Below are 19,332 nucleotides of genomic sequence, written 5' to 3' on the forward strand. Positions count from 1 at the left end.
GAACGATTTGTCTGAAGTATATCGCCAAAGCTTTCGATTCGTTTGGCAGAAGAATTTTTGCGAATTTTTTGGACAAATTCGATTTGTTTAAGATCGATTCGCTCATCTCTACCATGGTTCTCTCATTCTAGGCACTGGGAAGATATTTAAAAGATTCAATTGATGTCATAGATGTGAAAAACCCCACTAAAAGGAGGAAATACCAATGTTGTATTTGTTTTTTACTTACAACGTAAGACCGCTGCATGACGTAAAATAAGTCATTCTTGTTCCTCAGAGTTTTCTTATTTTAGTGACATGGACACACCCTGTCTCCCATTCGTTTGCTGCAGGCATACCTGACACATGTTCCTCACAGTAACACGTAGTATTTCAGCTAAATGTACACATTACTCCTGGCTGAACGTTCACATTGACGTAATGTGTCACAGGACCCGACAAAAGTCTACTCTCTCATAAGTAATTATCTAAACATTTGGCGGAAACAATTGAAGTATCTACATATGTAAGTGGGGTGGCAACTCTGAGCAATGACACACATGGGTTGTCACCAGTCCAACATAACTCAGGATAAAAACCACAAGCTTCAGAAGATCTCTACATCAGATATGTGGCTATTGCTTCAGAATACGGGTACTTTCACTCAAGGACGAGGAGACATTATGAAGACTTCGCTACTCCATCTTGCAGCCACACTTCTGTTCCTTGTGGCATTTGCCGGCAGCACAGGTCAGTCATTGGGCATTGCATTTAGAGGGATGTCTGGTTCATGAAACCCTTCTATTGTCTCATTAGACCAGGAGCCACTGATGGACTATGGAAAAACATTATAAAAAGATAACAGACCCGTTACATTATAAGGAATCAGTCATAATATGGGCCTAATTAGGATGAGAATAATAAAATATGTTGGGCAAATACTCTGCTAAGTTTATATAGCATCTAGATTCTAGATATTTTATTAGATAATTGATTTGTTTTTTATATATGAATTCTATATCATTAGTGAGCAGAATATGATGATGATAATAATAATAGTACTTTTATACTGCTACGCCTATTTCAATCTACTACTTCTACTTGTATAATAGTGATTATAATTAATAATAATAACAGTATTAATAATTATAGCACTACTACTACTACTGTTACAACTACTACAAATACTACTCCTACTTTTATAATGGTGATACTACTATTATTACTACTACTACTACTACTAATACAAATAATAGTACTGCTACTAATACTATTTGTTACAATAGTAATACTACTACATCTAATAATAATAATGAAAATAATTAAACTATAACTACTATTACAACTACTACTTTTACTAATACTACTGCTACTAATTGTAATATTAATACTACTATGACTACCAACACCGATTGTAATAGTACCACTACTAATAATAGTATGACTACGACTACTAATCATAATATTAATACCAGTAAATTTTAGTTTCATATTATTGCTTTTACAAGCTATCAGGTTTGCCAACTGTCCAGAATTTTCTGGACAGTCTGTACAAATAGGTAAAAAATAGATATATCTGTGATTTTTTTGAGGCTGGTGGTACTTAACTCGGTTATTTTGGTGGTAATTATCATAATTATATAGTCAACAGTAAATGTTGGTAATAAGTTCTTATCAGTATATTGGGCTGTAGACATGGTTACTTATCTGTATCATTCGTTATGGTTTTACAAACTGTCCATTAAAACTGTTGGCTTTCCGTGATTTTGGGATAAGTTGTCTGGAAAAAAAGAAACATTCTGGTTGACAACCCTGCGTGCTATTAAAGTGTAACTGCCATTCTATTTAGATTTTTTAAATGTATAGGGGCAGTGATAGTAACCATTTTTGTAATATGCATTAATTACTGAAACAATACATTTCTATTAGAAAAATAGCTCCAAAGTGGCCTACTCTGAGCTTCAGTAACGCTCCTCTGACTTCTATTTACATAACTGTGGGGACGCGTTCCACACCGACTGTGTTATGTAAACAGAAGACAGAGTAGCGTTACTGAGGCTCAAAATGCGCCACTTTATAGGTCAGAACGGCAGTTACACTTTAACAAAATAAAATAAAATGTGAAAAATACTAATTCCCCCCTTTTTTTCTACATTTTCCTGGTTAGAAAAAATTAAAATGACATAAAAATAAAGCCCCTTGGATCACTGAAAAAGGTGCACAAATTATTTACATAGTAAAACATAAAAAGAAGTTATGACCTTCTAAGATAGACTGAAAAAAAAAGAGGAAAATGCACCTGTTCAGGAAGGGGGTTAAATGTACTGGTCTGGAACTGGTTAAATAATAAATAAATAAAATAAATAATACCACAAACAATCAATAAATAATGCTATAAATAATCAATTAATATTGTCATAATTACTCAGTAAATAATACAATAAATAGTAACATAAATAATCAATAAATAATAACATAAGAATACAAAAAATAATATGATAAATAATGCATAGATAATAAATAAAATAAATAATACTATAGATAATCAATAAATAATGCCATAAATAATAATAAAAGAAACCAGTACAATGAGTAATATTAATAATATCATAAATTTTTAATGATAACTAAAAAGCACAATAACCAAGACTATGAACAATAAATAATACCATAAATAAAAAAAATTACAATAAAAATATCACAAATAATCAAAAACACAATAAAAAAACCCTGAAAATAATCAACTAGTAAAACATCAAATGATATAAGTAATCATTAAAGAATGCAATAAATACTACTATAGGTGATCAAAAAATTATACCATAATTAGTACTAACAGTAACATAAAAAATAATACCATAAATAACCAATAGATAATACCGATACTACCATAATAATATCAAAAATACTACAATATAAAATTCCAGAAGCAATAATCAATATAAATAATTCCATAAATAATTAATAAATCAATAATAATAGCATAGTCAGTCATAAAAAAAAAGTCATTTGTTTGTATTTTACAATTTGAACTCAATAGATAGATGAGTAAAATCATTATCCTGTCAACCTACTATGATCCACAAGGCACCAGAATCCTTATGCCTAGGGTATGAGGAAACGGAGCATGGCCCAGGATCATAAAGGGCACTTGTCAACTTAAATCACCTCTATGGAATTGCATTTCCCACGAAATAACCATTCTGGAGGATCTTTTCTAGAAACTCTATATTCCTCTGTTACTCCATCTAGAAATGTTTGAATACATTGACAACTGAGTGTTACCAGTTGGAGGCGTGCGACTATACTTATTGACATTGTGCAATCAGAGCTGCGAGTGACTGACCGTGGTGGGGCACACCCTATTTGACAAGGGGACTGAGAACTGTTAGTTGTCAATTTCATCACAGGAGGAATAACAGAGGAAACGCACAACCCAAAGAGCTAAAAAAAAAGATGCACCAGAATTTAGAATTTCTGGGGGATGCAAGTGCTTTCTAAAACGGACATAACAAGAGAGGTGACCGCTCCTCTTTTTAATAATAATAATGAGAGAAAAAACTAAATGAGGGGTCTCCCACATAGTGTCACTGGCAGGGCCGGATTATAGGAATGATGCTTTCACTGCCTGGCCCTGTCAATCATAGTGGAGAGGGGGCGGCAGTGGCGGTGTCTTATCTGATGCCTCTTGCTATTTCCACCCCCCCTCCCCCTTTTTTTAGAGCACCAAGTCCTTCTCACAGCTCACCAAGCACAGCGTCGTACATTGTATAGCGGCTGTGCTTGGTATCGCGCTCAGCTCGATTCACTTCTATGAGGCTGAGCTGCTCCTAGGCCACGTGACCGAAGATCTGTGCCGTCACTGCCATAGGAAAAGCTGTGAGAAGGCCGCAGCGCTACTTCTAGTGCCGCTGCCTTCTCAAAAAGCTGATCGATGGGAGTCCCTGATATCGGACCATTAAATACCAGATACTGATTACCTATCCTATCAGGATAGGTCATCAACATAAAAAATTCTGAAAACCCCTTGTAAACGTTTGCAGTGATAGAGCCAAATCTATGCCCTATGTAAAAAAATAAACGCTACAAATTTGCAATGCGGTTTGTACTACACCATGGTATTCTGTATTAAAGAATGGTCTTTTGTCACAAAGTGATGTATAAAATAACAGAATAACATGTTTTACTAAAAAACGACCGCGCCCTATATGTGTGAGGGAAGCAGAAGGTTTTGTAATCTGTTGATGACTAGGCACATTGTATGACTTTTGATCTTCTGCTTGTCTTGTAGGTGCACAGAGCTCTACTCCAGGTAACGTAGATTATCTTATTATTACTCACCTCATTCTCTTCCTCTTATATGTTTCTCCTTTCTTTACTTTTTCGGTCTCGTTCCGTTTTTGCACAGAATGAAACCGTTCTCTGTTAGGTTTCGACAGAAATCAAAGCCTCACCTTCTGTTCCAGCCGCACATCACTGTCCCCGTCACTCCTGGCTCTTCTGCTCCTGAGCCGTAGTCTTCACAAAAACATTCCTTTGTCTCTGACAATCCAACCAGAATGAGTCGTTAATGTGATCCACAAAAACGTATACGCTGTAAAATACGGAATATGATAATGTGCAAAATCATTCTTTCTAGGTGATTTTTTTTAATATCATAGATTGTGTTGGGCGAATCAAAGTATCCGAAGTGGACTTCAATTAGAACTTCAGGAAAAATTAGATTTTTTCACAAAGTCGAATTTCCTGGTGCTTTATCGTAACGAATCAATTTTTCTTAAAATGGTGGCAGAATTATTATTTTTTTCACCTCATCCACTTGCCTGCGTAGAGGCCATCCTCTCCCGTCTTGATTGAAGAAAACCTGCCGAAGGACCTCTACATGATCATGCTGGGCGCAAGCTCCCTGAAGGTCTTTTGGCGGGTTTTCTTCAATCAAGACAGGAGCGGACTGCCTCTCTGCAAGCAAGAGGATGCGGTAAGTATAAAAAAAAATATTATACCCCTGCTTAACCCCTGAAATGCTGAATGTGAGTCAGAGATGCCAGGATCAGTGTTGAACGTGACATCTGAGGGGTTAATTGACGAGGGAGCAATGTGATCGCCATTCCCCATCATTGCGCCTGCTCCATACAATGGAAATTGATCCATCATGAAGTAATTCGTAACAAATTCAATTTCTTATCGAAGTTCAGCGAAGCTGCCGAACCAAATTTTTCAAAACTTCGCTCATCACTAATTATATATCAGAATTAGTAGTTCTTATCCACAAAAATGTATATGCTTTAGGATAAAAAATCTAATAATGTACAAAATCATTCTCTATGGGTATTTTTTCTTTTATTTCATATCTGGATATAGTTTATGTAAAAATTGAATTAATTTTATAAATATATTACATTGCTTACAATATACTGCTACAGTGTATTTTACACCAGTTTTGCATAAACTGTCCTGCTGATTAATAATGGAAACAGTCAACAAGTTTGGTGTCTTGCACACATATAACAGATTATCTAAACTCCAATAATGCAAAGGATAGTTAATGTACTGTAACTTCATCATATTACAGTAGATTACCTTGGGGGAAGATTACAGGATTACAGAGCAAACTGTGTGTAGCCACTGAACAAGCAAGATCAGCTCTGCCAGATTGGCAATGGCTGACACTCATTGAAGTCAATAGGGGCAGCACTGCAGTAAGCGGCTGAAGGAGAGACCATCGATATAAAGAGACCACAAAAACCTCTTTAATAAAAGAGACTTGAGGGCTGACCTTAAAGGCTGTAGCAGAGGAACAGCACAACATAAATAGTGCAATAAATTTACAATGCAACTCAGCCTTTTGTCTAGATTGGTGGTCATGTTCTTTACCTTTTTTTTTTTTATATTAGTGAATATAATTGAAATTATAATTTATAAAGTGTTCATAAACATTTAAACATTTTATTGAAATCTATTCCAAATTGAATGTAATGAATTTTCAGAACAGACTTTATTTTCTGTACAAAATAGACACCTGTTACACGGCTGAAATGTCGGCAGTGTACAAGTGCACAGGGAAAAGAAGGACGGAAGAAACAGAAAGAAAGAAAAATATCAAACGAGTCAAACATCAGAATAATATGACAAAGAGTAGCAAATGTATGGGGAGCTATTTGTTCACAGGATATTTTGTGACAACACCAAAAGCATTTTGTGCAGACAAATTGAAATTCTGTGTGGCAAAATAAATTCTCTGTGTCACCAAATGACATTCTGTGAAACAAAATAAAATTATGTGTGACAAAATTACAGAATTTCATTTGCTGGTACAAAATGTCTTATTGTCACACAGAATTTTATTATGTCGGACAAAATGTCATTTTGTGACACTGAATGCCATTTTGTCACACAGAATATCGATTTTTGACTTATAATTCTACAAAATTAATTTTGTTTATGCATAATACATTTGGTGTCAAGAATACAATGTCAACAAACGGCGCCCCATGCAAATGATGTAAACATTCAATCAATTCAACATATGATGACTTTTCTTTAATAATTTATTTGCATTTGGCCTGGAAATAATTCCAAATACCATTATTACAGGTGAATCCACTGCATTATCCATTGTTACAACAACGCCAAGCTCCACTGAGTCTACAAGTGCTACACCTGCAACCACAAGTGAAACCATAACATCTTCAGAAACTTTGACTACTACTCAACCTATCACATCAGAAGATACAACTAGCAAAACATTGCTAACAAGTACAGAAGCAAGTACTTCAGTAACATTGACTACAACCCAATCTATCACTAGTGATTCTACAACTACTCTATCCACCAGCGATGTAACAATACAGACTTCACCTGAAAACCCAACTACTACAGTGATAGCAAGTACAGAAACAAGCACTTCAGAAACACCCATTACAACTACATCTGTCACCAGTGAATCTTCGACTACTCTATCCACCAGTGAGACAACACCGACAACTGCAACAACCCAATCTTTAACTGACACACCAACTACTACAGTAATACCAAGTACAGAATCAAGCACGTCAGCAACATCGATTGCAACTACATCCGTCACCAGTGAATCTCCGACTACTCTATCCACCAGTGAGACAACACCAACAACTGCAACAACCCAATCTTCAAGTGACACTCCAACTACTATAGTGATAACAAGTACAGAATCGAGCACGTCAGCAACATCTATTGCAACTACTTCTGTCACAAGTGAGTCTTTAACTACTCTATTCACCAGTGAGACACCACCAACTGAAACAATTCAATCTTCAACTGACACTCTGACTACTACAGTGATACAAAGTACAGAATCAAGCACATCAGCAACATTGATTGCAACTACATCTGTCACCAGTGAATCTATGACTACTCTATCCACTAGTGAGACACCAACAACTGCAACAACCCAATCTTCAACTGACACTCCAACTACTACAGTAATACCAAGTACAGAATCAAGCACGTCAGCAACATCGATTGCAACTACATCTCTTACCAGTGAATCTTCGACTACTCTATCCACCAGTGAGACGACACCAACAACTGCAACAACCCAATCTTCAACTGACACTCCAACTACTACAGTAATACCAAGTACAGAGTCAAGCGTGTCAGCAACATCAATTGCAACTACATCTCTTACCAGTGAATCTTCGAATACTCTATCCACCAGCGAAACAACACCAACAACTGCAACAACCCAATCTTCAACTGACACTCCAACTACTACAGTAATACCAAGTACAGAATCAAGCACGTCAGAAACATCAATTGCAACTACATCTGTCACCAGTGAATCTTCGACTACTCTATCCACCAGTGAGACAACACCAACAACTGCAACAACCCAATCTTCAAGTGACACTCCAACTACTACAGTGATACCAAGTACAGAATCAAGCACGTCAGAAACATCAATTGCAACTACATCTGTCACCAGTGAATCATCAACTACTTTATACACCAGCGAGACAATACCAACAACTGCAACAACCCAATCTTCAACTGACACTCCAACTACTATAGTTATACCAAGTACAGAATCAAGCACGTCAGCAACATCAATTGCAACTACATCTGTCACCAGTGAATCTTCGACTACTCTATCCACCAGCGAGACAACACCAACAAATGCAAATACCCAATCTTCAAGTGACACTCCAACTACTACAGTGATACCAAGTACAGAATCAAGCACGTCAGAAACATCAATTGCAACTACATCTGTCACCAGTGAATCTTCGACTACTCTATCCACCAGTGAGACAACACCAACAAATGCAAATACCCAATCTTCAAGTGACACTCCAACTACTACAGTGATACCAAGTACAGAATCAAGCATGTCAGAAACATCAATTGCAACTACATCTGTCACCAGTGAATCTTCGACTACTCTATCCACCAGCGAGACAATACCAACAACTGCAACAACCCAATCTTCAACTGACATTTTAACTACTACAGTTATACCAAGTACAGAATCAAGCACGTCAGCAACATCGATTGCAACTACATCTCTTACCAGTGAATCTTCGAATACTCTATCCACCAGCGAAACAACACCAACAACTGCAACAACCCAATCTTCAACTGACACTCTAACTACTACAGTGATACCAAGTACAGAATCAAGTTTGTCAGCAACATTGACTGCATATACATCTGTCACCAGTGAATCTTCGACTACTCTATCAACCAGTGAGACAACACCAACAACTGCAACAACCCAATCTTCAAGTGACACTCCAACTACTACAGTGATACCAAGTACAGAATCAAGCACGTCAGAAACATCAATTGCAACTACATCTGTCACCAGTGAATCTTCAACTACTTTATACACCAGCGAGACAATACCAACAACTGCAACAACCCAATCTTCAACTGACACTCCAACTACTACAGTTATACCAAGTACAGAATCAAGCACGTCAGCAACATCAATTGCAACTACATCTGTCACCAGTGAATCTTCGACTACTCTATCCACCAGCGAGACAACACCAACAAATGCAAATACCCAATCTTCAAGTGATACTCCAACTACTACAGTGATACCAAGTACAGAATCAAGAACGTCAGAAACATTGATTGCAACTACATCTGTCAACAGTGAATCTTTGACTACAGTATCCATCAGTGAGACACTAACAACTGCAACAACCCAATCTTCAACTGACTCTCCAACTACTACAGTGATACCAAGTACAGAATCAAGCACGTCAGCAACATTGATTGCAACTACATCTGTCACCAGTGAATCTACGACTACTCCATCCACCAGTGAGACACTAACATCTGAAACAACCCAATCTTCAACTGACACTCCAACTACTACAGTCATACCAACTATAGAATCAAGCTTGTCAGCAACATTGACTGCATATACATCTGTCACCAGTGAATCTTCGACTAATCTATCCACCAGTGAGACAACACCAACAACTGCAACAACCCAATCTTCAAGTGACACTCCAACTACTACAGTGATACCAAGTACAGAATCAAGCACGTCAGAAACATCAATTGCAACTACATCTGTCACCAGTGAATCTTCAACTACTTTATACACCAGCGAGACAATACCAACAACTGCAACAACCCAATCTTCAACTGACACTCCAACTACTACAGTTATACCAAGTACAGAATCAAGCACATCAGCAACATCAATTGCAACTACATCTGTTACCAGTGAATCTTCGACTACTCTATCCACCAGCGAGACAACACCAACAAATGCAAATACCCAATCTTCAAGTGACACTCCAACTACTACAGTGATACCAAGTACAGAATCAAGCACGTCAGAAACATCAATTGCAACTACATCTGTCACCAGTGAATCTTCGACAACTCTATATACCAGTGAGAGAACACCAACTGCAACAACCCAATCTTCAACTGACACTCCAACTACTACAGTAATACCAAGTCTAGAATCGAGCACGACTGCAACATCGATTGCAACTACATCTGTCACAAGTGAATCTATGACTACTCTATTCACCAGTGAGACACCAACAACTTAAACAATCCAATCTTCAACTGACACTCCAACTACTACAGTTATAACAAGTACAGAATCAAGCTGGTCATCAACGTCGATTGCAACTACATCTGTCACCAGTGAATCTCCGACTACCCTATCCACCAGTGAGACAACACCAACAATTGCAACATCCCAATTTTCAACTGACACTCCAACTACTACAGTGATACCAAGTTCAGAATCAAGCACGTCAGAAACATTGATTGCAACTACATCTGTCAACAGTGAATCTTCGACAACTCTATCCACCAGTGAGACAACACCAACAACTGCAACAACCCAATCTTCAACTGACACTACAACTAGTACAGTGATACCAAGTACAGAATCAAGCACGTCAGAAACATCAATTTCAACTACATCTGTGACCAGTGAATCTTCAACTGACACTCCAACTACTACAGTGATACTAAGTACAGAATCAAGCACGTCAGAAACATTGATTGCAACTACATCTGTCACCAGTGATTCTCTGACTACTCCATCCACCAGTGAGACAACACCAACAACTGTAACAACCCATTCTTCAACTGACACTCCAACTACTACAGTTATACCAAGTACAGAATCAAGCATGTCAGCAACATCAATTGCAAGTACATCTGTCACCAGTGATTCTCTGACTACTCCATCCACCAGTGAGACAACACCAACAACTGTAACAACCCATTCTTCAACTGACACTCCAACTACTACAGTGATACCAAGTACAGAATCAAGCACGTCAGAAACATCAATTGCAACTACATCTGTGACCAGTGAATCTTCAACTGACACTCCAACTACTACATTGATACCAAGTACAGAATCAAGCACGTCAGAAACATTGATTGCAACTACATCTGTCAACAGTGAATCTTTGACTACAGTATCCATTAGTGAGACACCAACAACTGCAACAACCCAATCTTCAACTGACTCTCCAACTACTACAGTGATACCAAGTACAGAATCAAGCACGTCAGCAACATTGATTGCAACTACATCTGTCACCAGTGAATCTACGACTACTCCATCCACCAGTGAAACACTAACAACTGAAACAACCCAATCTTCAACTGACACTCCAACTACTACAGTCATACCAACTATAGAATCAAGCTTGTCAGCAACATTGACTGCATATACATCTGTCACCAGTGAATCTTCGACTACTCTATCAACCAGTGAGACAACACCAACAACTGCAACAACCCAATCTTCAACTGACACTCCAACTACTACAGTGATACCAAGTACAGAATCAAGCACGTCAGAAACATCAATTGCAACTACATCTGTCACCAGTGAATCTTCAACTACTTTATACACCAGCGAGACAATACCAACAACTGCAACAACCCAATCTTCAACTGACACTCCAACTTCTACAGTAATACCAAGTACAGAATCAAGCACGTCAGCAACATCAATTGCAACTACATCTGTCACCAGTGAATCTTCGACTACTCTATCCACCAGCGAGACAACACCAACAAATGCAAATACCCAATCTTCAAGTGACACTCCAACTACTACAGTGATACCAAGTACAGAATCAAGCACGTCAGAAACATCAATTGCAACTACATCTGTCACCAGTGAATCTTCGACAACAGTATCCATCAGTGAGACACCAACAACTGCAACAACCCAATCTTCAACTGACCTTCCAACTACTACAGTAATACCAAGTTCAGAATCAAGCTTGTCAGCAACATTGACTGCATATACATCTGTCACCAGTGAATCTTCGACTACTCTATCCACCAGTGAGACAACACCAAAAACTGCAACAACCCAATCTTTAAGTGACACTCCAACTACTACAGTGATACCAAGTACAGAATCAAGCACGTCAGAAACATCAATTGCAACTACATCTGTCACCAGTGAATCTCCGACTACCCTATCCACCAGTGAGACAACACCAACAACTGCAACAACCCAATCTTCAACTGACACTCCAACTACTACAGTGATACCAAGTACAGAATCAAGCACGCTAGAAACATCAATTGCAACTACATTTGTCACCAGTGATTTTTCGACTACTCTGTCCACCAGTGGGAAAACACCTACAACTGCAACAACACAATCTTCAACTGACACTCCAACTACTACAATGATACCAAGGACAGAATCAAGCATGGCAGCAACATCGATTGCAACTACATCTGTCACCAGTGAATCTTCGACAACTCTATTCACCAGTGAGACAACACCAACTGCAACAACCCAATCTTCAACTGACACTCCAACTACTACAGTTATACCAAGTACACAATCAAGTATGTCAGCAACATCGATTGCAACTACATCTATCACCAGTGAATCTTCGACAACTCTATTCACCAGTGAGACAACACTAAATGCAACAACCCAATCTTCAACTGACACGCCAACTACTGCAGCAATACCAAGTACAGAATCAAGCACGTCAGCTACATCGATTGCAACTACATCTGTCACCATTGATTCTCTGACTACTCTATCCACAAGTGAGACACCAACAACTGCTACAACCCAATCTTCATTTGACTCTCTGACTACTACAGTGATACCAAGTACAAAATCAAGCACGTCAGCAACATTGATTGCAACTACATTTGTCACCAGTGAATCTTCAACAACTCTATTCACCAGTGAGACAACACAAACTGCAACAACCCAATCTTCAACTGAAACTCCAACTATTACAGTGATACCAAGTACAGAATCAAGCACGTCAGCAACATCGATTAAAACTACATCTGTCATCATTGAATCTTCGACTACTCAACCCACCAGTGAGACAACACAAACAAATGCAACAACCCAATTTTTAACTGACACTCCAACTACTACAGTGATACCAAATACAGAATCAAGCTTGTCAGCAACATCAATTGCAACTACATCTGTCACCAGTGAATCTTCGACAACTCTTTCCACCAGTGAGACATCACCAACAACTGCAACAACCCAATCTTCAACTGACACTCCATCTACTACAGTGATACCAAGTACAGAGTCAAGCAGGTCAGAAACATCAATTGCAACTACATTTGTCACCAGTGAATCTTCGACTACTCTATCCACCAGTGAGACAACACCAACTGCACCAACCCAATCTTCAACTGACACTCCAACTACTACAGTAAAACCAAGTACAGAATCAAGCACGTCAGCAACATCTTTTGCAACTACATCTGTCACCAGTGAATCATCGACTACTCTAATCAGCAGTGAGACACCAACAACTGTCACTACCCCATCTTCAACTGACACTCTGACTACTACAGTGATACCAAGTACAGAATCAAGCACGTCAGCAACATTGGATGCAACTACATCTGTCACCAGTGAATCTTTGACTACTCTATCCACCAGTGAGACTACACCAACAATTGCAATAACCCAATCTTCAACTGAAACTCTAACTACTACTCTGATAACAAATACAGAATCAAGCACGTCAGCAACATTGGATGCAACTACATCTGTCAACAGTGAATCTTTGACTACTCTATCCACCAGTGAGACAACACCAACAACTGCAACAACCCAATCTTCAACTGACACTCCAACTACTACAGCAATACAAAGTACAGAATCGAGCACTTCAGCAACATCGATTGCAACTACATCTGTCACTAGTGAATCTTTGACTACGCTATCCACCAATGAGACAACACCAACAACTGCAACAACCCAATCTTCAAATGACACTCCAACTACTACATTTATACCAAGTACAGAATCAAGCTTGTCAGCAACATCGATTGCAACTACATCTGTCACCAGTGAATCTTCGACTACTCTATCCACCAGTGAGACAACACCAACACCTGTAACAACCCAATCTTCAACTGACACTCCAACTACTACATTAATACCAATTACAGAATCAATCACGTTAGCAACATCGATTGCAACTACATCTGTCACCAGTGAATCTTCAACTACTCTATCCACCAGTGAGACAACACCAACAACTGCAACAACCCAATTTTTAACTGACATGACAACTACTACAGTAATACCAAGTATAGAATCAAGCACGTTAGCTACATCAACTACATCTGTCACCAGTGATTCTTCGACTAGTCTATCCACCAGTGAGACAACACCAACAACTTCAACAACCCAATCTTCAACTGACACTTCAACTACTACAGTAATACCAAGTACAGAATCAAGCACGTTAACAACATCATTTGCAACTACATCGGTCACCAGTGAATCTTTGACTACACTATCCACCAGTGAGACACCAACAACTGCAACAACCCAATCTTCAACTGACACTCTGACTTCTACAGTGATACCAAGTACTGAATCAAGCATGTCAGCAACATTGATTGCAACTACATCTGTCACCACTGACTCTTCGACTACTTTATCCACCAGTGAGACTACAACAACTGCAACACCCCAATCTTCAACTGACACTCCAACCACTACAGTGATACCAATTACAGAATCAAGCACATCAGCAACATCGATAGCAACTACATCTGTCACCAGTGAATCTTCGAGTACGCTATCCACCAGTGAGACAACACCAACAACTGCAACAACTCAATCTTCAACTGACACTCCAACTACTACAGTGATACCAAGTACAGAATCAAGCACGTCAGCAACATCAATAGCAACTACATCTGTCACCAGTGGGAGTTTTGTTTCTCCCACCACAGGTTCTACTGTGAGTGGAAATACAGTTAACCCATCCACAACAGCTCCTGGTACCATTAATGCCGATATTATGGCTACTAGTGGATCAACTGTTTCAAGTATTGTCAGCAGTACCACTAACACTATGATCGTGAGTACTTTAAGCTCTGCTACTTCACCTGATTTAACCGCTGCCACAATAAATAATATTGCCACATCTGGAACCACTGCATCTGTAACTACTGGAACCCCTAGTTCTACAGTAATAACCTTTACTGAATCGACTGCTACCATAAAATCTACTACAAATGCAAGCAATAATAACACCACTGCGAGTTCTGGATCAAGCACAGCTGGTGGCAATTCTGCAGCCACAAATTCTAATTCTGCACCCAACACTGCTACATCAAGTACAAGTTCTTCTGCCGCTGCCTTTAGTGAGTACTAATACATTGTCCATACTAAAGACATTGTGTGCCATTTTGTATTCAGTCTTATTGCATTCTAAAAATATTGTATTTCTTTTATTTTTCCAGCCCAAAACGGAGGAACTTCCACCCTTAGTTCTGTCAACTCCACCCAAACAACCTCAGTCCAATCTGCAGGTAGATAATAAATAATAAGTAAAGTTTTATAGCAAAACAAGATGTTGAATTATTTCCTATCAGTGAATCAAGCCAATGGGTTCATTTCACTAATATCAAAGCATGAGACTTTTTATGAGAGACCAAACCCTGGCCTCATGGGGGGGAAGCATTTATTAGTTTTGGGAGTCTGTGGTTTGATTTTTTATAGAGGAAGAATTTACCTTTTTTTGAGAGACCGCTGTTTCTGATGGGGTGGCATTTTTTGGATACGTAAATTCAATTCACTGACATTGGCATTTACTAAAGGGAGACTAAGTCTTAATTGCTGAAAAGTTAAGCATTTAACAACCAAGGGGATCATTAACTATGCTGAAATACGCCTAAATTCTGCGTATTTCAGGAGCAGATAGTGGTGCAGCGGTTAGTTGAGCTGCTATCTGTGACTTAGCCCTGCTCACGCCAGGTCTAAAATTGTGGGCATGGCGTGGCAGGGAAGGGGATAAATTGGTCTGGTGTTGATGTGGGCAAGTGGACCTATTAAACGACTTTCCCCCAAAACGCTAGCCAAAGTTACTTGGATACACCGTTACAGCCAAATAGTCTTTTAATATCTTTTAGTTAAATACAATAGTATTTTTTACAGCCTGCCAGAATGAGTAATCATGTGATCCCTGTATGATAAGTCTCAGGTGAAAACAAATCGATGGATGTTTCATATGTGGGTGGAAAGTTGTCCATATTTGTGTTACATCTAATTTCCTTTTATTTCTTTGCAGTTACATACTGGCAAATCATTCTGTTTTCTCTGGTCGCTGTCTTGGGTGTGGTGTTACTTGCCGGATTATTATTTGGGGTAAGTCCCTCTATAGTATTTCCTTATTCCACGGAGTGGATTGTCTACAGTACAAGTGGCAGAAACCAATTAATAATTATAATCTAAGTAAACAGAATACAATTTATTTTGACAAAATAAATTTAAAAAGACTGAATTCTACGTATGTAAATCTTCTAGAGGTGGACAAAACAGTATGGGCAAGATGAGTATAGCTTCAGGTTTAAAGCAGTTTTTAACCTGAAACCAATTAAACAGATTAAAAAAAGTGCAAAAGTATTATCAGTCCTGAATACTTTCTCTCCTTTTAGGGTCTATTTCCGATTTTTTGGATAAAAACCTTCACATGAATAGTATTTTTCAGCATCCAATTAGAGTGCTAGCCACTCATTGTCATGTTATGTTTTTTTTAGAATAGACATCACCGTTGTGTAAATACTGAACATTAGTAAGTTTGAGATAAAGCCTATTACATGTGATCAATACGTGTAATGTAGATCATATAGGTTCTCAGCCTTTGGCACATGGACACCATGTTGTGCTTTGTGTATGCATAGCTTTTTAATAGGCAGCACAGTGTATGATTAAAGCCTTGTGGGCACTGATGTAATTTATCTAAGTAGATGTTACTTTCGGTGACAGAATTGGGATACAGGTAACCTGTCCTTCAAACTGCACATCAACTGCCAGACTTGGCACTAGCTTCTTGGTTCAGATGGAGAATCAGTCCTGCAAGAATCCTATATCTACAGGATCCCTGCCTACAGTGAAATAGTTGCCTTCATAAGGGTGACTCTATTCAGGAAACTAAACACTTAACCCTGAGTGATGCCTGCCGGTGGTGTCCTATCCTATAATCACCTAGTAGCTGCTAGGAGGAGAGGACGGGTTGAGTATTTGTGTTAGCTGGGGCCAAAATAGAGTCAATGTCTATGCCTAAGCCACCAGTAGAAACAACCTGAATAAGAACTAAGAGAGACAGAGATAGAAATGCAGAAGAAAGTTCATTTAACAGCAGAAGTTTAAGCTCAGTAGCCAACAAGAATACTCATAAAATGCACGAAGTAATCTAGCACACACAAGAACCAAGTTAAAGCTTCAATAACTGGAATAGAACAGTCCCATAAGAATATTTATGTAGCGCATACAGCTTACTAATTGGTTCTCAATCCAAACCCCGTTCTGCTTCTCTGCTCCTGAACATGTGAACTTGCAATGCTGCACCCTCTCCAGCCTATCCTCGTCACCTGGCTTTTGGAGCAGAGACTCAGAAATGTATTACCAATAGAGACCCTCACTGTGTCTGATCCTGAGAGCCTTAGTTTATACCTAAAATACTGATGGTTTTATTGTCCTTATTTTTGCAGATACTGGCTTGTTTTCGCTCTGCTTCCACATATGCTGTAAGCAGTTATCCAAGTTACTTCACACATTACGGTTGGCGCAATACTGGAAGACCGACGCTAGCAACAGACCTTGAAAGAGGAATAGAATTGACGGAACATCGTAGACCACCAGCCTCAAGAGGAGAACGTTACTAACAATTCAGAGAATCCGAAAGAGGGCAGCGTCACAATTAGAGATACAGAACGACTTGTTCCAGATGTTTATGAGTAGACGATAGTGTAAAGTCTGTGTGATATCACCACAGATAATATGCACCTACTATGTGAAGACAATGAAAAAAAACACTTAAAACATGCCAATCCTCTCAATTAATGAAACATTTGGGAAACTGTATCTTAACAGAAAATTGCAGAGTTATAAGTGACTGAGAAGTGATCTTATGAAGTTGGGTTTAGCGAACTCTATGGGACAGTTCATCTGGCTCATACAAGATGTCTATACTTTGCAGGTCTTTTTGACCTTTAGATAGCAATTGCGAACATGATGCAACGTCATCTAGCTGTACAGAAATTATTTTTTAGGAAAAGAAAAGTCACTATGATAGCAGTTAGGATTGTATATCATGCAGACAGCATAGCAGCAACGTTTAGGCAGATATAGACTACCTTTCTCTAAAATCTTGTCTGTTTTAGAAACATGTTTTTAATAAATTAAGTCGCCTTTGCATAACCCTCAGAGCAGCTCCAAATAATGCCACTCTCTCTGAGGAACCCAGCATCCCAATGTATTAGACAAAGTTATTCTGTAGGCACTATGTAATACCTAACTTGTGGAGGAGCTACAGAGAAGTGAGCAGTTGCATTTAGGCTCCCCCACAAATTCCAGGTAATTGTGGGGCTTCCCTCATCAAAAGGACCTTCTACCACAAAAAGGGCTTGTTCAGAGGAGACAACCCTTTAAAAATTAGGTATATGGTGTTAACCAATTTCGAGAAGCTAAAATGATGAATGTAGGATGGACCTTTTCTCATACCGTAGCTCCCCTACCAGATGTTAAAAGTTTACAATGGGAGGATACTCTTCAGATTTCTCCATATCTACCTCCACCTCTGTAATTAGATATCATTGTATAATCATTGTATAATCAGTATACAGTGTATATTGTTTTATTAGGTTATGCAATGTTATACTGTTTTATGGCTTTCTATGCTTTTATATATTTATTTTTATATCGACCTAAATATTACTAATTTTATATAAAAAATGCTGAGCATTGCTAAAAAGTTCTATTTATTAACTTTTCTGTGTTATAGACTATTTAAATGAATAAAAATAAAGCTGGCCTTTTATCGAGTTGTTTTAAAAAAGAAATCTGTATTTCTAATAAATACCTATATTAGTGAACAACTACCATATCTCGTGTGAGAGGATATAGACAGCAAGTGTTTGTAGGTGTGTACAGCACACAGTTGGGTGCCAGTGTAGTATAAGCAGAATGCCAACTTACATTAAAAAATACTTGAGGACAATGGAGTAAAGTAAACCTAACATTATCAATCAGTGTCAGGCGGCTGCTGTTAAAGGGGCTATTCCATGATTAATGGAACATGTGAAAATCAGACATCATATAGTACATGATAATCTCTTCTTAACCAAGTTAGATACAGCCCTATACCTCACATGGGTCCAGAGATCTCCCCATTCATTGCTCCAATTGCTCTGCTAGATTTATTTCAATCTCAGGGGCACATTCTTTCTGCTGCATCCCTCTCCATATCACAGTTCAGGGTGTATGTCCTTTCAGCTGCCGCTCCTCCTCTCTCTGTATCTGTCACAGCTTCTAACAGGAGATATAGCTGGTGGCAGTTGAAG

At 38.5% G+C, this 19,332-nt stretch overlaps 1 protein-coding gene across 1 annotated transcript in view; it reads left to right on the forward strand.

Moving 5' to 3' along the window:
- Positions 1-14,786: 14,786 nt before the first annotated feature.
- The window catches only part of LOC122946664 (mucin-2-like), a 53,095-nt gene continuing 48,549 nt past the window's right edge, over positions 14,787-19,332 (forward strand). The window contains exons 1-4 of the mRNA XM_044306426.1: positions 14,787-15,132; positions 15,232-15,300; positions 16,059-16,135; positions 17,482-17,647. Of these exons, the coding sequence (XP_044162361.1) occupies positions 14,787-15,132; positions 15,232-15,300; positions 16,059-16,135; positions 17,482-17,647 (658 nt within the window). The remainder of the gene's footprint in view (positions 15,133-15,231; positions 15,301-16,058; positions 16,136-17,481; positions 17,648-19,332) is intronic.

Source organism: Bufo gargarizans, chromosome 9 (genome assembly GCF_014858855.1).
Source record: "Bufo gargarizans isolate SCDJY-AF-19 chromosome 9, ASM1485885v1, whole genome shotgun sequence".
Lineage (NCBI taxonomy): Eukaryota > Metazoa > Chordata > Amphibia > Anura > Bufonidae > Bufo > Bufo gargarizans.